This window comes from Pelophylax lessonae (assembly GCF_965119305.1).
Source record: "Pelophylax lessonae genome assembly, chromosome: 9".
Classification (NCBI taxonomy): domain Eukaryota; kingdom Metazoa; phylum Chordata; class Amphibia; order Anura; family Ranidae; genus Pelophylax; species Pelophylax lessonae.
This window is the reverse complement of record NC_138776.1, coordinates 241,136,765-241,164,566: the sequence shown is the minus strand read 5'-3', so window position 1 is coordinate 241,164,566 and position 27,802 is coordinate 241,136,765. Positions and strand designations below refer to the sequence as shown.

General features: G+C 45.0%; 2 protein-coding genes across 2 annotated transcripts in view; one reads left to right on the top strand and one right to left on the bottom strand.

Moving 5' to 3' along the window:
- The window catches only part of TMX2 (thioredoxin related transmembrane protein 2), a 37,806-nt gene extending 26,528 nt beyond the window's left edge, over positions 1-11,278 (top strand). The window contains exons 6-8 of the mRNA XM_082266754.1: positions 133-198; positions 5,556-5,685; positions 10,925-11,278. Of these exons, the coding sequence (XP_082122880.1) occupies positions 133-198; positions 5,556-5,685; positions 10,925-11,059 (331 nt within the window). The 3' untranslated portion in view covers positions 11,060-11,278. The remainder of the gene's footprint in view (positions 1-132; positions 199-5,555; positions 5,686-10,924) is intronic.
- The window catches only part of FTSJ3 (FtsJ RNA 2'-O-methyltransferase 3), a 177,047-nt gene that overhangs the window by 139,559 nt on the left and 9,686 nt on the right, over positions 1-27,802 (bottom strand). The window lies entirely within an intron of this gene.

Sequence of the window (27,802 nt, the reverse complement as noted above, 5' to 3'; positions counted from 1 at the left end):
CCTCAGTACTCATAGCAAGTAGTGCCCAGGTAGGTCATCATACTGCACAGGGGTCAGTATGTTATTGCTATGTCTGGGGGATGTATGGGGGCATTTCACATCCTGATCCTTGTATCCCACTGCAATTCATAGGTACAACTGTCCTGGTCTGAAGTTCGGGAAGGTTGACGTAGGCCGGTATCCTGATGTCAGCACAAAGTAAGATTCATTCCACAGTGTACATGTTTTGGTGGGTATGTGTGTGATGTGCATTGAGCGATAAACTCTTCTTGAAAGATATTGGAGGACTTTGAGGACATATGTCATTGTCACATATCTAGTGTGGAATAGAAATACATTACTATGGTGGTAAATAAGGATGAGATCGGGTGTATGCAGACTGGGATTTGGACCCATGTGTGAGAGTCCGCCGGGTATTTATCACCGGTACCAGGCCAGTCATCTGCGGCCGATGCTTACACAGGGCAAGGATTGCCTCAGCTGATGATTGGCCTTTACAGATGACAACTTCCTGGCAGGCTCGCACACTTGGGTTCAGATCCTAGTCCGAGCTCATCACAAGAGATCGAGTAGAGTTAGCTATAGACACGAGATGACATTTGGAAGATGCACACAAAACTGATGTCTGTTTTGGCTGCAGGTGATATCTTAAAGCACAACATTTTAGTTAAAGCAGAGTTCCACCCACATTGTGAACTGTGCACCTTCCCGTTCATTATTGCTTTAAAAAATCCGCGTTGGCCTTTTCTCTTTCCTTCATTGACGGACACAGCTGATCTTCTTAACCATTGGGTTATACTGCCCCCTACAGGAGTAGGACACTAGGCAGAGAAAAAGTTTGGCTACGGCTATGGGCAGTCCCAGGGGGTATACTCCCTCTCTCTGCTATAGGTACTCAGTTTTTTATTTTTTTTTCTGCCTTTTTAGGAGTAAGGACCTAGTTCTAGTTCTCCTCACCCCCTGTTGCTGACTCCTGGATCCTTTCGTTTCCTGATCGTCGCTTGTGCAGTGCAGATTTTCCTGGTGGCTGCGGTGCCTGGTTTCTGTGGGGTGGTGAGACTGGTGGGGCCTTCTTCTCTGCTGAGGATCAATTGGTGCTCTGTGACTGGCAACCGGGTGGTGCTGCCAGAGCTTTGGGGGTTGTCCCTTAGCGGTGTTTTACAGTTTTTTTTTGTGGGGTCCCCCTGGTGACTCATGGAGTCTTTGGAGCACATCTTCCTACCTGATCCCCCCCTCTCTGAGGCTGCGGGGCCCACTGGGTCCCATCCATCCATTGATGCACTGACGGCGGTCCTGGAGTCCTTCGTGTCCCGGGTGGAGGTGTCTTTTGGGCGACAGGCTGGCATAAAGCGCCCCCCGGCCTCGTCTGTCTCCTCAGATTCTGAATCTGATTGGGGCGCCCTGAATCCTCAGACAGTGAGGATTCCTCCACTTATGCAACAGCGCACGAAAAGGCGCTGGTGGACGCACTGATTTTATCTGTGCTTGAGACTTCAACATGGAGAATGCAGCTATGATGGAGGATCCCTGACAAAGGATCAAAGCCCTTCAGGGCCTCCTCTGGAGGATCCAAGCGAACTTGGTCTGGCAAGTCAAGGGCGGCCTTCTCTAGACCCGCGGACAAGGCCCCTTCAGCAGAAAGGTGCACCCTCACTCGTATCTGGGGTGGGGGGGACATCTTCACTGGTTTCCAGACCCGTGGACTTCCCTGGTACAAGACAAGTGGGTCCATGAGGTCCTACCGTCCGGCTACAAGATAGAATTTCGTTCTTACTCTCCGGTAAGGTTCTACCTTCCAACGTGCGACTGTCCCCGGTCCCCTTACAGGCCCTTTTAGGACCTTTTTATTCAAAGGGTGATTGTCCCAGTTCCGACTTTGTTTTCAGGGGTTTTTCTCAAGCCTGTTTACAGTCCCCAGGAAGGAAGGCAAGGTGCGTCCAATTCTGGACCTCAAGGCGCTGAACTGCTTTGTGCGGGTGCAGAAGTTCAGAATGGAGTCCATTTGCACGGTGGTGGCTTCCCTGCATCAGGGGGATTTTCTTGCCTCCATTGACATCAAGGACCCTTACCTTCCCATTCCAATATGTGTCGGTCACCAGCGCTTCCTCTGCTTTGCCATGTGAGAGGAGCATTATAAGTTTGTGGTGTTACCCTTTGGTATTGACTCCGCTCTTCGGGTCTTCATGAAAGTGTTTACCCCAGTGCTAGCATTGTTACGCCAATAGGGGATCACAGTACTGGGCTACTTGGACGACCTCCTTCTACGAGCAGAGTCTCCTACTGCTCCAATGGAAAAACCTGGAAATCACCATACGAACTTTGAGGGAGTTTAGCTAGATTCTGAATTTTCAGAAGTCTGCTCTGGTTCCATCCACAAAGCTGGAATATCTGGGTCTGACTCTGGACTCGGCCTTATCCCGAGTGCTCCTTCCTCTTGACAAACTCCAGAAACTGCAGGCTGCAATATGTCTCCTGCTGTTCAGCAGATGGTCATACCTCCGAACTTGTATGCGGGTGCTGGGCCTGATGGTGTCTACCTTTTTTGAGGCGGTTCATACGAGGTCCCTGCAAGGGAGATTCTGGCCAAATGGGACAAGAATCCGCAGTCTCTGGACAATAAGATCCGGCAGAGCCGGGGAACGAAAGAGTCCCTGATATAGTGGCTTCATTCTCTGGCACTTCGGCTGGGCAAATCCTTCCTCCCCTTGTATTGGACAGTGGTCACAACGAATGCCAGCCTGTCCGGCTGGGGAGGCATCCTCGGCAAAAATTCTGCTTGGGGGATCTGGACGCTGGAAGTGTCCAGACTACCAATCAATGTCTTTTGAACTCCGAGTGATCAGCCTGAGCCTGGAACATTGGACGGATCACCTTTAGGGATGTCTAGTGCGCATGGACAATGCCATGGCTTATGTCAATCACCAGGGGGGCATAAGAAGTTTCCTGGTGGCTCTGGAGGTAGCCGGCATTCTAAGGTGGGCAGAACGGTTTGGTCCAGCCCTCTCCGCAGTACACATTCCAGGGGTGGAAAACTGGCAGGCGGATTACCTCAGTGGGCAGGGGTTGGACCAGGGGAGTTGTCCCTTCACCCGGAGGTGTTTAATCAGTCGTGTCTCCGGTGGGGCATCACCGAGGTGGATCTGTTGGCATCTCGGCTCAACAGAAAGGTGCACAGGTTTGTGGCTCAGTCACTTGTTCCTCTGGTGGACGTCATCTTAGTCGCCCCAGACTGGTCTCGCCAGACTTAGTACTCCGATCTGGTGCATCTGGTCACCGTCGTTCCTTGGAAGCTTCCTCTTAAGGAATTATCTGCTGTCCCAAGGACCAATCTTCCATCCTCTTTACAGTCGCTGGCTTTGACGGCTTGGCTGTTGAACGCCAGGTGCTAAAGGATAGAGGTTTGTCAGCCTCTCTGATTCTAACGCTGTTAAAAGCTAGGAAATCTACTTCTAGGAAGATCTCCCATCATACCTGGAAGATGTACATTGCGTGGTGTGAGTCTCTTGGGGTTCAGCCTCACTCTTTTTCGGTGGCTCAGATCTTGACCTTCCTTCAACGGGGAAGTTGAGCATAAACTTGTTCTTGAGTGCTATCAAGGGTCAGGTGTCGGCCCTAGCAGTCTTCTTTTAACGGTCCTTGGCAACAAACTCCCTGGTACGTACTTTTCTTCAGGGAGTTAGGCACTTGACCCCTCCAGTGTGGTCTCTGTTGACACCTTGGGACCTCAATTTGGTGCTCAGTCTTCCAGAAGCCTCCTTTTGAGAGTCTTCCAGAGATTACCCTGCTTACGCTGTCCCAGAAGGTGGCCTTTTTGGTGGCTATCACCTCTGCGCGCAGGGTGTTCGAAATGGCAGCGTTATCCAGCCGTTCACCTTAATTGGTGGTTCAGAAATAAGGCGGTTCTTCACCTCTGTCCGTCGTTCCTTCCTCAGGTTGTCTCTGATTTTTTCATTTGAATGAAGACATTGTTTTGCCTTCCCTGTGTCCCAGGTCAGAACCTCCAAAGGAAATTGCTTTGCATGCCTTGGTTGTGGTCCATGCAATTAGAGTGTACCTGGCAGCTACGGAGTGTTGTAGGAAGTCGGACTCCGTGCTCAGGAATGGGCTTTGGAAAGGGCTGTCCGCTTCGTCTGCAACCATTTCCAGAGCAATCAGACAGTGATTCAGGTCTATTCCATGAAGGGTCGGGTTCCTCCTTTCCCTGTCAAGGCGCATTCTACTCAGGCGCTCAGTAACTCCTGGGCTTCAGTCATCAGGCGTCAGTGACGCAAGTTTGCAAGGCGGCCACCTGGTCGTCGGTGCACACTTTCATAAGGTTCTTTAAAGTGGATGTGTCGGCATCTGCGGATGCTTCCTTTTGGCTGCAAGGTTTTGAGAACAGGCTGCTGTTTAGAGCAGTGGTCCTCAACCCTGGCCTACAGGGCCCACTAACAGGCCAGGTTTGCAAGATAACTGAAATACATCCCAGGTGATATCATTTGCTGCTCAGTGATTGCAGTACTCTAGTCTGCATCTCCCCAAGGTTATACTTAAAATCTGGCCTGTTAGTGGGCCCTGTAGGCCAGGGTTGAGGACCACTGGTTTAGAGGACCTGGTCCTCTTTTAGGGTGTATTTGTTTTTTTTCAGGTGAGCTCCAGTTGTTTTGGTTGAGCTCCTGTTTACCTGGTTGGCTATAGTTGGCCTTGGGAATTTTCTTTTTGGCTGTTCCCACCCCTCATGTTTAACACTGCTTTGGGACATCCCAATATTTAAGAAGATCAGGAGCTGTGTCCGTCAATGAACGAAAGAGAAAATGGGATTTTTGACGTAAAATCCACTTCTCTGATGCTCAATGACGGACACAGTACCCACCCCTCTGTGGAGTTGTAATTCTTCTGACACTGCTTGTAAGAAAACGAAGTACCTATAGCAGAGAGAGAGAGTATACCCCCCCCCCCCCCGAGACTGCCCATAGGAGTAGCCAGACTTTTTTTCTGCCTAGTGTCCTACTCTTGTAGGGGGCAGTATAACCCAATGGTTAATATCAAGAGAAATGGATTTTATGGTAAGTCAAAAATCCCATTATTTCTATTATATCACATTTACCTTATTTCTACAGGGTAATTGCTCCTCTTCCGGTGTACCTCGCCGCGGCGAGGTATGTCCTTTCCGGCTGCACATTGGCTTTTGGGAGATGAGTTTCATCAATCCCAGGAGTCAATGGCTGGCAGCTGGTTTAGCCTCTCAGCGAGCCACTTGGAGACTGATCCAGCTGCGCCGGCTCCTGCCCCTCCACAGCACTGAAGGGGCAGAGCAGAGAGAGTCACCAGCTGCTGAAGACCAAGAACTGAGCGATCAGCGGTGTTTAATTGCTTAGTTCTCAGGCTTCGAGCCAGCAGGGGACAGATGCAGCATGGATCAATGCTGCATCCACTGAGGCGAGTGTAATTTCTTTCTTTTTTTTTTTTTTTTTTCTCTTTTAACGATACCATACATTATTATAGCTGTATGAATTCTACGTCTTAGTTTGGTCCTTTTACGTAAACATCATTTTTTTTCTTTGCTGTTCTTGTAGATATAATGTTAGTACCTCACCGCTTTCTAAACAGCTCCCTACACTCATCCTCTTTCAAGCTGGGAAGGAGGTATTGCGTCGACCACAGGTTGATAAAAAGGGCCGCGCCGTATCTTGGAGTTTCACTCAGGTAAACACATTTTGTAAACTTTTATCTTCTAAAGCTGAACTTGTTTAGTCTATGGGAATATAATCTCAAAAATACATGCTTTATTTCACACACTTAGTCCTGACCCAGAACATGGATAGGCCCTTATACAGTGAGGGTTGCTGGTCCTGCATCGTATGAGATGACCTTCATAATGTGACAGCCATAGGACTGGTTATGTGATGGGACGTAAGCCTGCAGGGGCAAGGAATAAGGAAAGTAATTTTCCTTAATTTATGCCTTCTAGTTTGAAGGTGCATTGGAACCTTACCATCCTGGGCAGGGGGGGGGGGGGGGGTGCAAACTAAAGGGAAGTTACTTGGAGTTGAGCTTTAATGTCCAACTCAGAATTCTGCACCTTCCCCATTCCTAAAAGTCCCCCAAGCTGCATTCTGTGTGTGCATATACCGGTGCATCTCAAAAAATTAGAATATCTTCAAAATGTAAATTAATTTAGTAATTCAATTCAAAAAGTGAAACGCCTCTATTTAAAAAAAATAAATCATTACACAGAGTAATATATTTCAAGCATTTGTTTCTTTTAATATTCCATGATTATGGCTTACAGCTAATGAAAACTCAAAATTCCGTATCTCAGAAAATTAGAATATTGTGAAAGTTCAGTATTTTAGACTCATGGTGTCAGTCTAATCAGCTAATTAACTCAAAAACACCTGTAAAAGAGTTCCTGAGCCTTTAAATTGTCTGGTTCACTAGGTTACACCATCATGGGGAAGACTGCTGACTTGACAGTTGTCCAGAAGACAATCATAGGGACATCTTCCACAAGGAGGGCAAGTCACAAATGTCATTGCTAAAGAAGCTGGCTGTTCACAGAGTGCTGTATCCAAGCATATTAATGGAAAGTTGAGTGGAAGTAAAAAGTATGGTAAAAAAAGATGCACAAGCAACAGGGATAACTGCAGCCTTGGGAGGATTATAAAGCAAAGGCCATTCAAGAATTTAGGGGGAGAATTACAAGGAGTGGACTACGGTTGGTGCCAGTGCTTCAAGAGTCGCCACACACAGACCTATCCAGGACATGGGCTACAACTCTCACATTCCTTGTGTCAAGCCACTCCTGAACCAAAGACCACATCAGAAGCGTCTTACCTGGGCTGAGGAGGAAAAGGACTTTACTGTTGCTCAGTGGTCTAAAGTCCTCTTTTCGGATGAAAGTAAATTTTGCATTTCATTTTGGAAATCAAGGTCCCGGAGGCTGGAGGAAGAGTTGGAGAGGCAAAGAATCCAAGTTGCATGAAGTCCAGTGTGAAGTTTCCACAATCCGTGATGATTTGGGGCGCCATGTCATTTGCTGGTGTTGGTCCACTGTGTTTTATCAAGTCCAAAGTCAGTGCAGCCCTCTACCAGGAAATTCTAGAGCACTTCATGTTTCCCTCTGCTGACCAACTTTATTTAGATGCTGATTTCATTTTCTGGCAGGACTTGGCACCTGCCCACACTGCCAAAAGTACCAATACCTGGTTTATTGATCATGGTATCGCTGTGCTTGATTGGCCAGCAAACTTGCCTGACCTAAACCCCATAGAGAATCTGTGGGATATTGTAAGGGGAAGATGGGACACCAGACCCAACAATACAGACGAGCTGAAGGCTGCTATCAAAGCAACCTGGGCTTCCATAACACCTCAGCAGTGCCACAGGCTGATCACCTCCATGCCACACTGTATTGATGCAGTAATTCACGCAAAAGGAGCCCCAACCAAGTATTGAGTGCATACTACACTGTACATGGACACACATTTCTTATGCCAACATTTCTGTTTTGGTTATTGGGCTTATGAAATATTCTAATGCTCTGAGATACTGAATTTTAGGTTTTCACTAGCTGTAAGCCATGATCCTCATAATTAAATGAAAAATGCTTGAAATATGTGTAATGAATCTATATAAAATGAGTTTCACTTTTTGAATTGAAATATTGAAATAATTTAACTAAATTAGTTGATGATGATCACATTTTTTGAAATGCGCCTGCATGTGTCTATCTATCTATCCATCCTATCCTATTCTATCGGGGGAGATTTACTAAATGTGGTGCACTCAATCTGGTGCAGCTATGCATGGTAGCCAGTCAGCGAACACCAGCTTTTTTTCTATTAAGCTTTGGCAATAAAACCTGAAAGCTGGTTTCTATGCAGAGCTGCAGCAGATTTTGCACTGCAGATTAATTAAACCCCATAGTGTGAATGGAGCACTGAAAGGGGTGTTCCCCCACCAGATAGTAGTTGCTGCCGTTTTATTGTTTTGACTACAAGATCAGCACAGACCCAGTTTCCCTTGTCTTCAGCTTAGTTGTTATAGTACCCGCCTCTAAATGACTGGAGCTAACATACCTTTCTCTTTGGTTATTGAGGGACACAGCTTCAGAATCTTCTTGACTATTGGGTAATGCTGCCCCCTACAGGAGTAGGACACTAGGCAGGAAAAAGCTTTACCACACCTATGGGGTAGTCCCAGGGGGTATACTCGCACTTCCTGCTATAGGCATTCATTTTTTTTTTTTCCGGCCTAGTCAGGAGTAAGGACCTAGCTCCTTACTGGGATCTCTGGGCCTGGCAATTTTTTTCACTTTTTTTGAATGGAATTTTTCCTCTTGTGTTTTTTTTTTTTTTTTTTTTTTTTTTTGTTCCTGTGAGAACTACAATCAACTGCTGGGCTGCATGTTTTAGATCCTTAAGGTCTCCCCAGTCTGGCCTGTGAGCATGTGCAGGCCTCAGCTCCCCGCTAAGTCGGCCGCGACATAGCCACACTGGACGGGAGCTGGCCTGTGAGTTAAACGTCTCGCGAGGACGCATACGAACAGGCCTCAACCTGAGTCTGTATTCCTCCTGGCCGACAGCACCCCCATTCCGGTGGAGAGGTGTTCGGTCCGGAGCGGTGCCCACCCGGTTTCACAGTATGGTAAGTAGTTGCCCCCCCTCCCCCTTGCGAGTTTTGGGGTGGACGTGGGCCCCTCCCTTGGGCGGTGGGACCCCCGGGTTCCCCTCCTTTCTGCAGAGAGATTATTGCCAAGTGGGACAAGAATCCACACTCTCTAGACAAACTGATGCTGCGGAGCTGGGGTACGAGAGGGTCCCTGATCTGGTGGCTGCGCTCTCCGGCTCTTCAACAGGAAAAATCCTTCCTTCCTTCCCCTCTACTGGACGGTGGTCACCTTTTTAGATGCCAGCCTGTACAGATGGGGAGGTGTCTTGGGCATGGAATGTGCTCAGGGGGTTTGGACTCTGGAGGAGTCCAGACTACCGATCAATGTATTGGAACTTCGGGCAATCAAACTTTGTCTGGCCCATTGGACGGTTCGTCTTCAAGGGTGTCCGGTACGGATCCAATTTGAATATGGTGGGAAATTGGCAGGTGAATTAACTCAGTCGACAGGCCTTGGACCAGGGAGAATGGTCACTTCATCTGGAGGGGGTTTTATCAGCTGTGTCTCCGGAGGGAAACTCCCGAGGTGGACCTGTTGGCCTCTTGCCTCAACAGGAAGGTGCAGAGATTCGTGGCAAGGTCTCGGGATCTTCTAGCCGACGCCACAAACACACTGGTGGCTCCTTGGGGCTAGTATCGTCTGATATATGCCTTTTCCCCCACTGAAACTTATGCCGAAACTTCTGTGAAGGATCGAAGCAGAAGGAATTCCAGTCATCCTAGTGGCCCCAGACTGGCCTCGCAGGTCTTGGTGCGTGGATCTTCTTCGGCTGCTCGCGGATGTCCCTTGCCGACTCCCTCTCAGAAGACCCAGATCTTCCACCCTGCTTTACATTCGCTGGCTTTAACGGCTTGACTGTTGAAAGCCAGGTGCTGAAGGATAGGGGATTGTTTGACCTGGTGATTCCCACGCTGTTAAAAGCTAGAAAATCTACAGATTTACCATCGCGTCTTGAAGTCGTACATTGCGTCTCGAGTCTCTGGGGGTTTATCCCTGTTTCTGTTTGGTGGCTCGAATTTTGGCGTTTCTCCGAAAAGGTTTGGAACCGCGCCTGGCCTTGGGTACCATCAAGGGCCAGGTTTTTGCCTTGTCGTTAACCTTTTTTGGTGATTCACAGAGATAGTGGTGCTTCGCCCTTGTCAAACATTCCTTCCTAAGGTTGTCTCTGGTTTCCATCTGAATGAAGACATTGTGTTGCCCTCCCTGTGTCCTAAGGCCTTGCATTCCCTGGATGTGGTTCGGGCGATCAGGGTGTACTTGGTGGCAATCTAGTCATTTAGGAAATCGGACTCCCTTTTTTTTTTTCCTTATGGACGGACCTTGCAAGGGCTTAGCCGCATCTGCTGCGACCATTTCCAGATGGATCAGACAGACAGTAGTGCAGGCCTATTCAATCAAGGGTCAGGTTCCTCCTTTTCCCTGTTAAGGCGCATTCTACACAGGCGCTTAGTGCCTCCTGGGCCTTCCGCCATCAGACGTCAGTGATGCAGATTTGCAAGGCGGCTACTTGGTCATCTGTGCACACTTTCACAAAATGTTATAAAATAGATGTGCTGGCATCTGCGGATGCTGCTTTTTGGCTGCAAGGTTTTGCAGGCTGCTGTTTGAGAGGACTAGTCCTCTTTGAGGGTGTATGTTTTTTTTTCAGGTAAGCTTCAGTTGTACCTGTTTGAGCTCCATGTTACCTGTTTGGGTAGGTTTAGACTTTTGGGAATTTTTTTCTGCTGTGTTTTTTCCCACACCTCATGTTTAACTGCTTTGGGACGTCCCAATGGTCAAGAAGATTCTGGAGCTGTGTCCGTCAGTGAACGAAAGCAAAAATTGGATTTTTGTCTTATCGTAAAATTATTTTCTCTAATGTTCGTTGACGGACACAGCACCCCCCATTATTGAGCTGGTTATATTTTCTGTTGCCACTGCTTGCAACTAAACTGAATGCCTATAGCAGGAAGTGGGAGTATACCCCCTGGGACTGCCCCATAGGCGTGGTAAAGCTTTTTCCTGCCTAGTGTCCTACTCCTGTAGGGGGCAGTATAACCCAATGGTCAAGAAGATTTTGGAGCTGTCTGTCAATGAACATCAGAGGAAAGGATTTTATGGTAAGACAAAAATCCAATTTTTTAGTAAATCATAGACCATTTTTCTGTTCTGTCACAATGCAAGGAAAGGAGGTAAGTGCCTTTATTTTATCACACTGGTTTGTTGTGTTTTTTATGGGTTTTTTTTTTTTAATCAATTGGAGTCTAATTTCTATTGCTTTTTTCCTTCTAGGAAAATGTCATCCGAGAGTTCAATCTAAACGAACTTTACCAAAAAGCGAAGAAGTTTGGAAAGCACCAAGAAGAGCCCCAGACTGATGTAGCTGAAATAGACAACGATCCAAAAGAAAGCAAGAAGGACCAATAACCTCCCTGGGACGGTCACCTTGCAGAGGGAGGTGTAAAAAGAATACAAACTGACACTCCATCATTATTGCCTTCTGCAAGCTGTCCCATCCTATACAACATCTTCTCATATATTGCATTGAAGCAGTCTCAAAAAACTGGAAACCTTCATTAACGTCTGCCTGCAGCTGTCCCCCTCATAGGATACAGTTCTACCCAACGATCCCTTTTTTTTTCTTTTTTTTTTTAACCCTTCCCCTTAAAGGTCTTATATGGAAATTGTCCTGAGTACTTCTCTACTAGAGCCTCATTCATTAAAATTTCTCACATGGAAACCTTCTACTTTGCAGCCACTGGCTGAAGGTTTGGACCAGGTTGGTAAAGGGTAATAAGGAGTTCTCATTTGAGACATTTCAATACTTAAGGCCCAATTTTTGTTAATGGCTTTCCTTTGTATTTGGTGGAATGACATCCATGGGTTGTTTGCACTACAGGACATTGTCCATGGTAAATTGTTTTGATGTACTGAGGTAATGTCACTGGTAAGGGTACTCTTGGGGTACCCCTGTTAGAAAATGCACCATAACAATAGAGTTTTATTAATAAATTACGTATAAAATAGATATGTCATTTTATAGTTTTTAATAACATTTATGTATTTTATACATCTTAAAATGAATGATCCAACCTTGAAGACCCACATAGGGAAGTACTATGTCAACAATGGCTTTCATAAGCGTACACATGCTTAAATTCTGCACCCCTCTTCCCTTGGAGGTCTCCACCAACAGTCTGCTGCTAAAGCATGGGTGTCCAACCTTTTGGCTTCTCTGGGCCACATTGAGTGTAGAGAAATTTTCTCGGGCCGCATATAAAATATATACTATAGTTAAGGTATATAAGTAATAAAATGCCGCCGCGCCCCCCGCACTAATTTAACACAACAAGAGGATGATCAAATGAAATGGAATCAGTATACAGAGGTTTACTTCTTCTGAGCGATAATAAAGGAACACTCTAACCACCATGACCACTTCAATGATTTGAAGTGGTCATGGTGGTAGGAGTCAGAAACCCTGCATATGCTTCCCCCCCCCCCCCCCTCTGAGGCAGCCTCTGCCTACCGTTAGTTGGAAGCTGCTGTGACCGTGCCCCCGACCTGACTTCCTTCCTCCCCAGCAAAAAAAAAAATTGTCAGGTGGCAGTGGGCCGCATTGCCTGAGGTTCTGGGCCGCATGTGGCCCTCGGGCCGCAGGTTGGACATGCCGGTGCTAAAGTCTTCAGGCCAGTCACATGCCACACTGATTCCCCTTTCTTTTGAGGAGCTTCTAGTGGCAAGAGGTGCAGACATCATTACTGCATACTGTTATTGTATGGCATGGTAATGAAGCTCCCTCGGGGGTGGGTCCATGTGGTCATGGTTTAGTAGATAGAGAATCCCTTCCCAGTTGATTGTCAAGCAAAAGAAAGTTGCTAGCAAGTAAGGCAGAAGCGACAAACTTAGTGTCTTCTGCAAGAAAAACCAAACTTTCGTTGGGGGAAAACAAAAATGGCAAATAAAAAAATAATAATAATATAGCACATACAATTGCAACAAGTCATATTGTAATTGAATGTTAAAATACCTTTCCTTTTCAAGCTTCAGCGCTGTAATTTTCTGTTAAATGCAACGCAATATGGCAACCTGGAGATGTTCTGTACACGAATGCCCCCATAAATATACTGTATTTTCTGGCGTCTAAGACTACTTTTGAACCTCAAAAAAATCCTCCAAAAATGGGGGGTCGTCTTATACGCGGAGTATAATATCTCCAAGGTATCCTAAGTATTACCGGTAGATGTAATCTCTCAAGACGCTGGCTGTGTGGGAATCCTGTACCGGTATACCGTATGTACCGTAGCTTCGGCTACACACAGTGTACCGCGCTGAGCCAATCAGGGAGAGCGATGTATTCTATTATTGAATGCAAAGCCTGCTCGGATTGGCGGAGTAACATCAGCCCGCCTCTCTGACTCTGCCAATCCGAGCAGGCTTTGCATTCAATAATAGAATACATCGCTCACTGTGATTGGCTCAGTGCGGTATACTGTATGTAGCCGAAGTTACAGTACATACGGTATACCGGTACAGGATTCCCACACAGCCAGCGTCTTGAGATTACATCTACTGGTAATACTTAGGGTACCTTGGAGATATTATGAGAGATTACATGTAGTACAGTACTTGGGGTACCTTGGAGATCTATGAGAAATCTGATGTTTTTTTTAATGGTGTTGCCTTGCTTCGGAAGGGGGGGTAGTCATATACGGCCAGTATAGCCCAAAACCTATGCTTTAACTTGAAAATTAGGGGGGTCGTCTTATACGCCGGAAAATACGGTAGTTTCCTGCTTGTGTGATTGGCTTACTGCACTAAGATAAAAGTTCCAAAAATCGCCTAGAGGTGAATGTTTGTTTTTTTTTCTCAACAAAAATGGAGTTACTCTTCAATGTTTAAATAGGGAGTAAAGGATTGAGATTTCTCACAAGAATGACTGGCCAAAATCAGAAATCCAAAGTGAAACCTACATTAATTTAGCTGCTTGGCTGGAGTTTCACTTTATGGACAATGCCTGCTGATCCCATGTAATGGATGTGTGCACAGTTTTTGGTCTAGACCAGTGATGGCGAACCTTGGCACCCCAGATGTTTTGGAACTACATTTCTTATGATGCTCAACTACAATGCAGAGTGCATGGGCATCATGGGAAATGTAGTTCCAGAACATCTGGGGTGCCAAGGTTCGCCATGACTGGTCTAGACAATATGTCTGTCTTGGTCAGAGCTGACACCACTCCATCCACAGAAAAACTGTGTTGCCAGCTTACAACAAGCCATAGGATGAGTGCCATTTCTTGCAGATTATTTTCTTTCTGCCCTTGCATACACATACATTATTGTTGATTTTTAGCAGTAGGATTGAGCTACTAACAATTATTTTGTAGCTCCAGCCTTCAAATATCTCCACTGGTTTTTAGAGATTCTAATTAGGAACATTACGGAGTATCTAGATCAGGGGTCTTCAAACTATGGCCCTCCAGTTGTTCGGGAACTACAATTCCCATCATGCCTAGTTATGTCTGTGAATGTCAGTTTTACAATGCCTCATGGGATGTGTAGTTCCGCAACAGCTGGAGGGCTGAATTTTGAAGACCCTTGATCTAAATAGTGGGTGGTCAACCTTCTAAATATGGGGACCTCAAGCCTGGTCCCTGATCTCCCCAAAGTGCTGCACATAATATTCAGTGACAGAAACAGCAGACACAACAGGATATGGCCAAAGGCTAAAGAAATGATACAAGAGATTGGCAAAAAAAAAAAAGCTAGAGACATGGTCCGATGCTGCAAACATGCTTTAGAAATTGCCTGAGACCAGGGACTGGATACAGAGTCGTGGCTGCAGGAGCCCCGAGTGCCACACATAAGTGCCAAAGGCCTGCCGGTTTGGCACTAGGGATCTGGAAACTAAACACACAATGCCCACATGGTAATCAGATGAAGCTGTTGGGTGTCAGTCACATTCAACTCCCTTTTGGCTTAAAGTGATTGTAAACCTTTAATTTACTTTTCATTTCATTAAAATAACAAACATCATACTCGTCTGCTCTGTGCAATATTTTTGCACAGAGCAGCCCTGATCCTCCTGGTGGGTCCCCCACTGGCGATCTTGGGGTTCCCCCCTCCCAGCACGTGCCCCCATAGGAAACTACCTCTTATGATGGCACCTGTACGTGCTTGCATCTTTTCAGACACATAGCCCGGCTTGGCCCCACTCTCTGCTCATAGGTTTTGACTGACAGCAGCAGGAGCCATTCAGCCAAGCTTGTAAGAGTAGGGAGAGGAGCTGCTGTAGAGTGCACAGTTCTGGACTGAGATTGGGCTCAGGTGGGTGCTTTGGGGGAAGCTAAATGTAAAATGTTTTAAGCGTTATTGCAGAGAATACATTCAGGTGAAAAAAAACTTTTACCTTTTACAACCACTTTCATTTGACATCCTCTGAAGGTGAAGATGCATCATTTACCCTTCTTGGATTATAGAAGTATTGGAGATTTCAATGTTATCGAGACCATGAAAGAATATCAGAATCGTCTTCTTTTATTGCATAGATAATGCCCTTGTACCGGCTCCACTTTTTGTCAGGCAAAAATTAAAGTGCCCATATTTGTGTGGTGGAAGAGCCTTTTTTTTGTGTATTTTCTGTTATAAAAGTTTTTTTTTTTTCCATGTCTACTAACCTTTTCTTAATTTATATGGCTCTGTGTACACTCCTGGCATAAGAAATGGGTGGGTGTCTGGCCAGTGGCTAAAGACAGGACACCAAACCCAGGAGAAGATGGTATTTGAGATAAATGGGGATTGAGGACATTGCATTTCTGGAGAAGTGTACTCTTGGTAGTAATGTGCAAGAGCTGTGGTGGCACCTATTCACTAAAGTCCCACTTTAAAGCATAACTCTGGGTGCCGCCCCAGACGACTCCCTTCCTACGTATGTTCCTTTTTCCCAGCAGTAATTCTATATGTCTTCTGGCAGTTCACATGATGTACTGAATTCTCCTTCATAGGACAGCTCCAGATTCACAGATGTTTTGTTTGTTTAAACCTCCAAGGGCAGTAATGGTGAACCTTTGCACCCCAGATGTTTTGGAACTATATTTCCCATGATACTCATGTACTCTGCAGTGTGTTGGCAATAATTTAGACTCACATGGCCCTTGGCATCAAAGTTCCTTTCAGATATCTGGGATCACTCAATGACACACAACAGCAGGTATGATGTTACAGAATGCTCGAGTTTATTCAGACTATACAGAACGTTTTATAAGAAAGGAAAAGATTATTATCCATAGAATTAATACAAAAATAGCAGTTTACTATTACGTGCTTCAAGTCACGTACTTACATATGAGTTAATTGAAATAAGGCATAGATATAATTGACATTACATCAGACTTGTTGAAAAGATTAAGATAAGGCATCGTTTACTTCAAACAGACTTGCTTTTTAAGGGTCAGTTTGACCACAAAGCATAACGTCCTGAAACTTTCAAGGACATTTACTTAGATAGGCTTTTTGATTAAGCTGAGTCTAGGGTTTTAGTACTAAGATGGAGTTTGAAAGAACAAAATGGAAGATAGATTATTCCTTCACAGCGTAGTTGAGTATCATGGGAAATCTAGTTCCAAAACATCGGGGTGCCAAGGTTCGCCATCACTTTCCTCAAGGGGATGTTAAAAAAAAAAAAATATATATATATATATATATATATATATATATATATATATATATATATATATATATATATCTCCTTAAGTTGGGCTTTAGGCAAAAGAGTTGCCATGCTCTAATCATATTATCACCCCTTAATAGTGTAGTAATAAGTTATGCACCCATAATATTTTTCAGAGGTGCAGGGACAAGTAGGTCAGTCTTGGTAGAGAAACTAACATCTCACAGAACACATTAAGACCCAGTTCACACTAGCGCGACTTGGTCGCCTGACAAGTCGTGGTGGGTCGCCTGCCATAGATTAGCACAGGACCCGTTCTAATAGGAGCGACACAAGTCGCTCCGACTTAGAAAAAGTGTCCTGTACTACTTTGGGGTGACCTGCATAGACTTGAATGATATTTAGTCAGTGCATGTCGCGCCGAGGTCGAGGTGCACAGCGTGCACCGCGACTTCACAAGTTGCCCCAGCAAGTAGCGTCGCCCCTATGTGAACGGGGTCTTAAAGCTTTGTTTTTTTAAATGAAAATAAATACTTTGTACTTAGCTGGTTTTCCACGGAGCAGCCCTGATCCTTTTCTGGGGTCCCCTGTCTGTGCTCCTGGCTCCTCCTCTTCTGCAAGTGCTCCCATGGAAAGCTGCAATGGGGGCTCCTGAGCCGCCCTGCCCACATCTAATGACAGAGTGGGCGACTCTGCCCTGCTACCTGCTTGGCACAACATTTGATTGACAATGGCTTCCGCTGCTATCAATCTGCCCAGGGAGGAGGGAGACAGCAGCATGAGCGGCTGCTCTCATGCACATTGCTTGATGAGTAAGGTAAGTAATGGGGGGTGGGGAGTTTTGCAGCACAGAAGATTTTTCCCCTTAATGCATTAAGGTAAAAAACCTTAAGGCCCCTTTCACACTGTAGAGTCCGTCGACGGACTCCCGTTTTTCTCAGCGAGGGATCGATCCGACAATCACCCCCCCCCCCCCCAGCCCGCCCGCTGAGCAGACGGATGGCAGCTCTGTCTCTGCCCTGTGTGCGAAGACAGAGCGGTCAGTCCCCGCTGTTCTCTATGGAGGAATCTGATGAGAACGGACTGTCTGTCCGTTCTCATCCGATCAGCTGGACGGATGGAAAATAGGGTTTCAATCCGTACAGATTTGACGGATCGGATGTCAGCGGACATGTCTCCACTGACATCCGATGCCCCATAGAGATGCATGGGGCATCCGTTTAGATCCGCCAAAAAAAACGGACAGGCGGGCCTGTGTGAAAGGGGCCAAGGCTTTAGAACCACTTTAATTTATGGGTATACATTCACCCTGTGTGTAGAAAATTGGTAACCATAGAAATGTCTCCCAATCCAGCCAATAACAAATGTCTTGAATATGGTTTGCCTCTAACGTGTCCAATTGTTCCTGGACCATCCAATCCCAGGGAAGAATCTATAACACAGGTTCAATAACTAAAGTTTTTTTCTGTTCACCCAAAATGAGAAATGTGAGTTTGCCATCGCTGAAAATGCTATATTTTTAGCAGTCTCTGGTTTTTTCCTGAGTCACAAACCTGGCGCAAATTTCCAACAATCGACATAAGAATTTTCAATATCCGATTCTGATTTAGGTCAATGGCTCACAACTGAAACCAGAGGATGAGCATGATATAAGTTAGGTCTTTGTATTTTTCTTACAGCAGGTTTTCTATAAAGGCAGTATATATGGACAGCACAAATGCTGTAGATACGCACAATGAAAAATTTTTAGTTTCCGCTTCGTTCGTTAAGTTAATAATTTTGTTTAGTCTTTTATAATTGTCCTGTTAGAATGATTTGTTTTCGAAATTGGTTTCGTATATACATTTTTCTTTTTTTTTTTTTAATGGATTCGAAAGATGGCTATATTTGTTCTATTTTATTTGTTCTATTTTATTTGATTCTGTTTTATTCTATTCTATGTTATTCTTTAAAGCAGCTTAAATAGGAATCATTATCCTATTTCACTTTTATACCTTAATGTATTTATTGCAATATGTATCCATTTCGAATTTGGATAATTTGTTTTGGATTCATTGGAATTAGTTACTATTGTGATTGGGAAATTCGGATACATCCAAAGAATGAAAATTTAGTCCAAATTTTGATTCGTAATTAAATGAATCGCACATGTCTGAAATAGTGTATGTATGCTTGGCTGAAGGCTATTGTGGAGTCATTCTACGGAACAAAATGTGTGGCACTCAGATCTTCCAGGCTCCGCTTTAGGACTGTGGATACATTCAAGTAGTTGTAAACCCTAATGGATGACCTATGCTTTGCTAAAACACACTGTAAGCTAAACATTTGCCATGTTTTTCTATAAAATGTGTTTTTCACATTTTTTATCCTTTGTTGCATTGCATTGCTGCTAATCGCCAGCCGCTTCTGTCTCCATGCACTCCTTCCAGTGTCAGCTGGACATCACGGAGCTGTACCAGACTCCTGCTGGTGCCATTGGTGGACCATGACTGCACAATGTGTCAGAATGGCTGCTTGTAGTCCCTACCAGAAATGTGACAGGATGACAACGCAGGTGCACAATTGGGAGACAGTTGTCACCCCATAACAGGAAATGCCTGAACAATAACCTTTATCAGGATCACCAAGGATTCTTCTAACAAAAAGTGCAGATAATGTCATTCCAAAAGTTAACTTGTTTAAGCGTCTATAGGATTTAGGGATTAGGTTCATGTCTACTTATCGTCTTTAAAAACCTATAAAACAAAGAATGTTCATTCATCTTGCTTATAATAAACCAACACTTCTGTAAGGTACAGTTTTTTGTTTCTAATTAATTTATCATTTACTTATTTAAGAAAATCTGAATGTGATATTGTCAATTTACTGTATAACAGAAAACATAATGCTGAGCTGCATTTATGTGTTTTGAATTATTTACTGAATAATAAATCTGTAAATTTACAATGTATTTGGTTCTACTTAAAATGGACTCTACAAGGCAACTCATTTGGCATTTTCACCTGATGGTAAAGTGAGGAAACATACTTGCCTAAATCCTGCTCAACAGTGCATTAGTTTGTCCAGTGAGATCCTAAGAACGTCAAGCATGCCAAATGTTGCGGTAAAAATAAAACCTTTTTATTGATAAAACTGCAGCTACATTCTAAACATACAGAGAGGCATGAATTGTCAGTACGGGTGGCTCACTGCTTCCAACAGATCCAGAAGACAGCATGTTCATCATGACGCTGTTAAAAACGAATCCTCTGCTCTGGAAACAGAATACCTTCCAGCACACCGCCTTACACGTTGCGTCAAAGGAAGACAGTGCAGTGTCTTCTTCGCGGGATTCTCATTTTTCCCAGGATCTCACTAGAGATAAAGTATATTTTCTCATTTCCCTGGCTCTTAGGTTTTTCCATTTTAATGTAATCTTATGAACATTTGATATAAGGAACCCTAATTCGAGCAAACCTTGCCCCCGCAAGGTAGTCTTTAAAAGAGAAGTATGGGAATCCCTTTATTTTATTTTTTTTTAATACTACTTACTTAGCTGCATGCAGCATCAGTCCCCCGCCGGCTCTAACACTGAGAACCGAGCAATCTAACACCGCCGATTGCTTGGTTCTCATAGCTCTCTGCTCTGCCCACCGCGCTCACTCGAGGGCTGGGCTGAGGAGGGGGCGGGACCACCGGCCTCAAGCTCTTAGTGGCGCGCTGAAAGGCTAAGACCAGGGTCGGTACAGGCATGTGGGCGGATCCTGACTTTGTCAGGATCTTGCCCAAGCCTGGACTGGCTCAGTGACATCAGCAGACTTCAGCCTGCTGCAAACAGGTCACAGGAGTGCAAAAAAATTGGCACTTGTGTGACCCACAGGAGAACAGGCAACAAGCTATGACTGTACTTTCTCTAAGGGAGAACACCTAAGTTAGCAAAAAAAAAAAAAAGCTATATACTTGTGACTGCATTTTGTTTTTATTTAGGCCTCATTCACACAGGCATACATATCAGTGCACCTGTGTGAAAGGGCTGCCTTTGCCTGCATGGAATGTAGAGGCGTTCCATTTATGTCAACTAAGATGCAGCAGCTGCGCAGACACAGCCTCAGGTCCCAGTTTGACAGCTGTGCCAGCGCGTGCCCCTGATGTAAACCATCTGCATTCAGGGACACGCACCGCATGACTATCAATTTGGGACCAGCACCTCTGTCCCATTAGACATGAATGGGACTGCCTGCGCACAGAGGCAGAGAACAGTGGCAATGTTTTTTGAGGACATGCCCCCTGGGCACCCTCTATAACCCTACCCCACTCTGCTTTTAGTTTTATAGCAAGCAATGCAGAGTATCCAAGGGATAGAAAGGAGGGTGTTCTGTGTCCTATACTGTGCTCCAAGATATGGAATTTACAGGTAAATTCAAATTCCTACTTTCTTAAATAAGTATAGCCAAAGCTCGTATGGATCACAAGATTGCAATTTGTTTTGCACTCCTGTGACCCATGTTCAGCAGAGGGGGGCTGAAGTCCGCTCTCTGCTGACGTCACAGAAGTCAGTCCAGGCAGGGCGTCATTGCGACAATGAAAGTTAGGATTCGTCAGGTGCCTGGACCGACACCCGGCTCAGGGAAATTCACCTTTACCCTCCCATTGTGGTCCGATTTTACAGGTGTAGCTGCAGTATGCTACCGTGAGTGACTCCCGACCTATCGGTGGAATCTGTGGTCTAATCAGCTGGGTGCTGGTGCGGGAGGGATCCCTAGGCCAGGCCGAGGCAGAACTGGCAGCCCTGGCAGGAGCCCCCACCAGGTACAAACCACACATCCGATCGTCCAGTCGCTGGTGCCCCCCCCCCGGCCCCCATCCCCAGCATTGTGCCCTGCCCCCACCCAAGGTGGTGGACCAGACCACCCACACAGCCCCAGCATAAGTGGAGGGGGTAGAATGGGGGGCCAGATGAAGGGAAGGAGGGGAACCCTGGGGTCCGACCGTTCCAAGGAGGGGCCAGTCCCCCCCAAAACCCTCCAGGGAGAGGGGGGACAGCTACTCCCCCATACCAGGAACCAGGCAGACACCGCTCCAGCCAGAACCTCCTCTCCATCGAAATGGAGGGGGGGCTGTTGCCCAGGAGGAATGCTGCGACTCGGGCTGAGACCCGGTCGTATGTGACCTCGCAAGGCATTTAACTCGCAGGCTAGCCACGTCCGGTGGGGCTATGTCGCAGCCGACCTAGAGCAGAGCTGAGGTCTGCACGTGCTCCCTGCCCAGACTGGGGTGACCACTGTATCTAGATAATCCAGCCTGTTGCCCAGTCCAGCAGTTGATTGCAGATCTCACAGGAAAGAACTTTTTTTCAAAACCAAAAAGAAAAAATTGCCAGAACCAGAGATCCCAGCAAGGAATTAGGTCCTTTCTCCTGACTAGGCAGGAAAAAAACCTATAGCAGAGAGAGGGAGTATCCCCCCTGCGACTGCCCATAGGCATAGCCAGATTCTTTTTCTGCCTAGTGTCCTACTCCTGTAGAGTGCATATAACCCAATGGTCATGAAGATCAAGAGCGGTGTCCGTCAATGAACGAAAGAGAAACAGTATTATTAAAATCCGTGACACTGTTTTGATGTTGGATTTTAAAAACAGCGGCAAGCCTACTGATCTCACAGGTTTGCTAATCTAACAGAACACTGGTGATTTTAAAATTCAACATCAAAACAGTCTGATGGATTTCAAAATACTGTATTTTACTATATAAGCTCAGTTTACTGGTAAAAAATAAGTGTGAAATGCAAGACTTGGGTGGGTGTAAAAAGATGTCCACTGCTGCCTTCTGACTGCAGAATTACTGCGGCTGGGTGTACCAAGATGGCCGTCGCAATGTAGTGACGGGATGTCACTTCCGTTACCTAATCTGCCAGGTCGCTGATTCAGACAGAACACCGGCACTCGGCTCTAAACTTTCCCGAACACAGCTCTGTGAGTGTAAACAACACAGAGCTGTGTTTAGTGACGGGACCTCGTTTTTTCATTCCCTGCTAAACACAACTAGATCCCCAGTAAAAGCAGCACATATCACACACATTGTTAGGCTCACATTTATCCCTTTGATCACCCAAGGTATTAACCCCTTCATGCCCAGTGTCATTAGTACAGTGACAGTTCATATTATTAGCACTGATTACTGGAATAATGGCACTGTTGAGGTCAGTGGCAGTTAGTGTCAGATTGACCGCCATACTTTTGCAGTCCCTTTATAAGTTGCTGATCGCCATTCCTAGTATAATAAAAATGCCAGTATACTGTATATAGGTATAGTTTGTAGACACTATAACAGTCACATAAACCAATCAATATGCACCTTTTGGGATTTTTTTTTAACCAAAGACATGAGGCAGAATACATTTTGGCCAAAATTAAGAGATTTTATTTTATGGAACATGTTTTATAGCAGAAAGTAAAAAAATATTTTTTTCAAAACTGTTTTTTTTTTCCATTTATATAATAAAAAATCCAGAGGTGATCAGATACCACCAAAAGAAAGATCTATTTGTGGGGGAAAAAATATGAATTTCTTTTGGGTACAGCAGTGCAAGACCACGCAATCATCCGGTAAAGTAGCGCAGTGCCACATAGCAAAAAAAATAGCCTGGTCATTGGCCTGGTCATGAAAAGAGTAAAACCTTCCAGAGCTGAAGTGAATAGACTCCCTCAAGAAATATTCTCTTTCACCAATTACACAGCGCTTGTGTAAGCAGGATAAACTTATATGTAAAAAACCCCTTAGTGCAAATTACAACCATGCATGTATATATCATACATTAATAATTTCTATTAAAGTGCTTCAAACATAAGGTGTAGGTGTATAAAGTGCATTCAACAATAAAGTGTCCACAAGTATAAAGTGCTTCCACAGTAACTAAATTAAGTACTTCGCGTTGACCTCCAATTTTGTGCAAAATTTCAATGATCAATCTCTTCAATGTGCCACCCCACCAACATGCCAATCCCAACTCTCTAATCTGAGCAGAGTTCCGTGACCCTCTATACTCAATATAGTGAATCAATAAGCACCTTTATTCCCTCGGGGAACCACATCCAGGACCAGTACTGCAGTTTCCTCTAAATTCACCTCAATCATATATACCACAGACCACAGGAAAAAAAATGTTACTCTCCTCGTTTATGGATCCTTACCAGCCTACTTGTTGCCAGACGAATGATCTTAAAGCATTGGATCTCTACCACGCCTCCCCCTATCTATATGATAACGTCAGAGCTACCCACGCTCCTGTCTATTGACCGCCTCAACACGGACATTACGGCCCCCTCGGCGGCCCAGTCCTTTCACGCCAAATGGAACATTTTCCTCAATCACCTATCGAAGGTCTCGGACTCTCCCCTTGATGATCTCACGTTTCGAGTACGAGACCCCCTTATCCATGCAACCTCTACATTCCCCGATCCTGCCCACGACTAGGTCATTGAGTTCTGACCTTTCCTTCATCCCTCCCCTCCTTCCCTTGCCCGCCACGGGCATGCCCTCTATCCCCCTCCCCTCCAATGCACTTGTGTTTTTACTGGTTCAATGTATCTGTCTATACAAGTTTTATATATTTTGTTATACTTGAAAATTTTAAATAAAAAAAAAAAGTTACAAAGCATAAAATCCTTTATTAAAATTGAGCCCTTAAAAACAATCAGTATATACACTCACATTAAATAGTGCATTTTTGCTGTGCACCCAGATGAAACCTCTTCAACACTGCTGAGGCCTGAGGACTAACTCCACCATCCACGGTGAGAGCTCAGCTTTCACTCCCGACACTTCTGGGTGTCCTCGGCAGGATGACATCACTTCTTGTAGCTCTGCCCGACACGCTTTGCCATGATGACATCTTCAGGGGGTGCATACACAAGCATTGTGTAATTGGAGAAAGAATATCTTTACACCATTGGTGTGGCATACGGGAGCTATAGTACTTGACTCGACTTGAGTCTTTGACTCAACCTGGAGAGCTGCCAATTCCTTTATCAAGTTTTCATGGAGGCAAGCCGGGGCATGCAACGGTGTGAGTCATCAGGCAATCACACCACCTTGAGCAGTGAGTTCTTGTCTTTTCAATTATAGTACTTGAATGTTGGTGCTGGTGTATATGGTATGTATTCCCTCAAGAACTAGTTTTGGCCAGCTCAGTGCATTGTTCCAGAAAAAGGCTGGATGTATTCCTACATGTACAAAATAATAACCGGATACTAACAGTTATAGGTAATAAATGGATAAATAAATGTTAAAAATCCACACTGGATGTAAAAAGTCTGCTCTGCAGGTCACTCTGGATTTCAAGTCTTCACTGCACTGGTTAGTTAGAATGATCAGGTCAGAAGATGGGTTAGTTGGGATACTTTGAGGGTGTTGCAGGGGCTCATAGAAAAAGAAGGCCAGTCCAGTGTTTGAGCACCCAAATGTGCCAAGGTTGGTGATTTGTGGTGGCAAATTCCAAGGTGGCAGCTGTAGATGTCATTGCTACCCTCTATTTGCCAGGAAAGCAGACCATCATGGCCTAGACAGTTGGTGGTAATTAAGGATTCTATAATCATAACGACTGATAGAAAAATTTGTCGCAAAGATCCCTTCAACTGAATGGTTTGCAGTCTTCCTAGCGCCAGGGTCCTGCATGTGGTGGAGCGGGTAGACAAATTATTGGGAGAGGATAGGCATAAAATGAATTTCAAGAACTAGGCTGGAAGTTGATGGAAAGGACCTCCAAGGTTATATTTCCTGAAATATTGCTTGTTTCAAGGTACAAAACAGGAAAGGGAGCAGCTTAGAGAACTGAATGTATGGCTAAAGACCTAATGCAAAAGGGAAGGATTTAGGTTTCTAGAGCATTTGCATATTAAAGTAGTATGGCCAAAGCTTTTTTGGCCATACTTCTGCTATGGATCACAGGAGTGCAGGTTGTTCTGCACTCCTGTGACCTGTTTTCAGCTGAAAGCGGGTTAAAGCCCGCTATCAGTTGACTTCACTTAGCTGGTTTGGGGAAAGATAAACCCAGATGCCGGCACCTGGTTTAGCCTTTTAGGGTCTTTTAGCCACCCCCTTCAAAGCCGAATGCTCCAGTGAGCACCAGAGAGGGAATCAGAGAGTTCAATGAGATGAGGCTCTCTGCACAGAGTGGAGGGGGACTGAGCAATCAGCAGTGTTTGATCTCTGTTACTTTTTTGCAGAGCCACCTAAGCATATTTTTTATTTAAATCCCAAACTTCTCTTTTAAGGTGTGTACTATTACAGTTAAGGACGCATCTTTCTTTAAGGACCGGACTGATAAGTGGTGTAAAGCCCTTTCTAGAGGCTCTGTTCTTGCTGATGGGTCTTGCTAGTCACCTGAATCAGGCGGTGATTTTACTTTGTCAAATCATGTCCGACTAGTCAAAATTCCTTAAAAGAGATGTAACCACTGCATGCCTTGCTTATTGAACACATGGTTTGGTGGAAGTTTTATCTAATTTTCTGCATGCACCTCATGTCTATACATATGCTTAGGACACTTTGTCTAAAGTGCTGGACTGCCAAACTTTTGCATATCGTCTACTTCCTGCAAGGTCTGTTAGACCCGGAAAGCATACTTCACTTGGGGTAAACCTTCAGACTTTCCCCGTGTGATTTTCTTTGTTGGACAAATCCTATTCTTTCTACTGGTAAGTCAGGACCAGCATTTGACTTTTAATCGGTATCAAGAACAGGTTTCTGCCCTTTCTATTCTGTTTTAGAGGCGGTTAAGCCTCGTACACACGATCAGATTATCGAACGATCTGTCGTCCGTTTTTTTGTGGCATGCTAGTCTGATGTGGAAAGTGAAGAGGTTTTTTTTCATACGAATTTTCCCGTACGACAGAATTCTACTTCAGAAGTGATGTCATGTGTTGGATTGCTTTGTATGTGTTCTTTCGTCTCTGAGCATGCCTAGTCTTGCTCTTAAGATTTTTTTCCGTCGAAATATGTACTAAAGAGACGAAAATCAGACGTTGTATTAAAGACAACAAAAATTTTATAGCCTGCACATCAGGATTTTGTCAGCCGAAAAGTCGGAGTCGGCTGTCGAAAGCACCATACTAACCATCCGAAAATCAGCAGATCGGTCGTCGGACGAAATTTCCCTTCCGAATTTCTATCGTGTTTACGGGCCTTTAGACTCTCACTCCTTGGTTAAGACCTTTGTGCAAGGGGCCACCTATGTAGCTTCCTCCATCTGTTCCCCCGTTTCTCTGCACTTCACAAACCACTGTTTAAACTCCCTTAGATACATCACTTTCCCTGCGCTTACCTTTTTCCTGTAAGGGACAAGAGGGTGTTGAGGCTCAGTACTTCCTTCTTGCCTATGGTAGTTTTGGTCTTTCACTTCAGCCAGGACATTGTTCTTCCATCCCTCTGTAAGGCTCCAGTTCACTTAAAGAATGTTTCCCTCCATTGTCAGGATGTAGTTCAGGCTATTTGATTCTATCCATCGCTTAGCGGCTGCTTCTTTCAGAAATACGATTTCTCTTTATCTCATCCCCGTAAGTGTTCACTGGCTTCTTGTTCTGCCATCTCTAGGTTGCTTAGACAAACCACCATCCCAAGGATGGGGTTCCACGTTTTCTGTGAAGGCACACTACTAGATCTGTGAGCACTTATTGGGCTTTTCTGGATCAGGCAACTTTATTCCAGATTTTTAAGACTGCAACCTGGTCTTCTATTTGCACATTCTCCAAGCTTCAGGCAGGTCCTTCAGGCACACCCGAGTCCTGTTACCTTTGTTTTGCTGTACTGCCCCTTCTCAGTTGGGTTGTTTTTTGATGTTCGTAGTTTTAAGACTTCTAGTGTCCCTAGCTGAAGGAGAAAGAAAATAGGATTGTTGTACTTATCATTAAATCTTTTTTTAGGAACCCCTCTGTGTTTAGAGCTCTCAGTATAACTTTGCTCTAAAACTGAGGCAAGATAGTAGTTAAAGGGTTTATCCTAGACTAAATTCTGTTTTGTCTTCAGAGCAACACATGAAAAGTAATTGCCATCATCCCTAGCATGAATTCTATCATCAATGGTTGGTTCCTCAGACCAAAAATAATTGGGATTGTGTAGGCAGAGTATATTAAACATAAAACATAATTTATTTAATAGAATTACAATCTGAGTAAGTTGCAGATAGAAAAATCATATACTTTCATAAAGGTGCTATACACTGATATCAACAGTGGCGGCTTGGCCGCTTGATTCCATATTACTTGGTGAAGATATGGTGATTCACGATGTTACTGTTAGGACATCCAGGCTGAAAAGCAGCTGAGGATGTAACCAGTGTTCCCTTTAAGGTGCGCGCGTGCGCGGTCGCGCAGTGGAAATTACGTCCCGCGCAAGCACCTAGTTAGACGGCGCAGCCGCAGACGGAGCGGCCAGGGAGCAGAGCGTGCACCCCGAGAGCACGCCCATCGTGTGACAATAGCGAATGAAAATTCGCTATTGTCATACGGATCCTCCTCCTGGCCAAT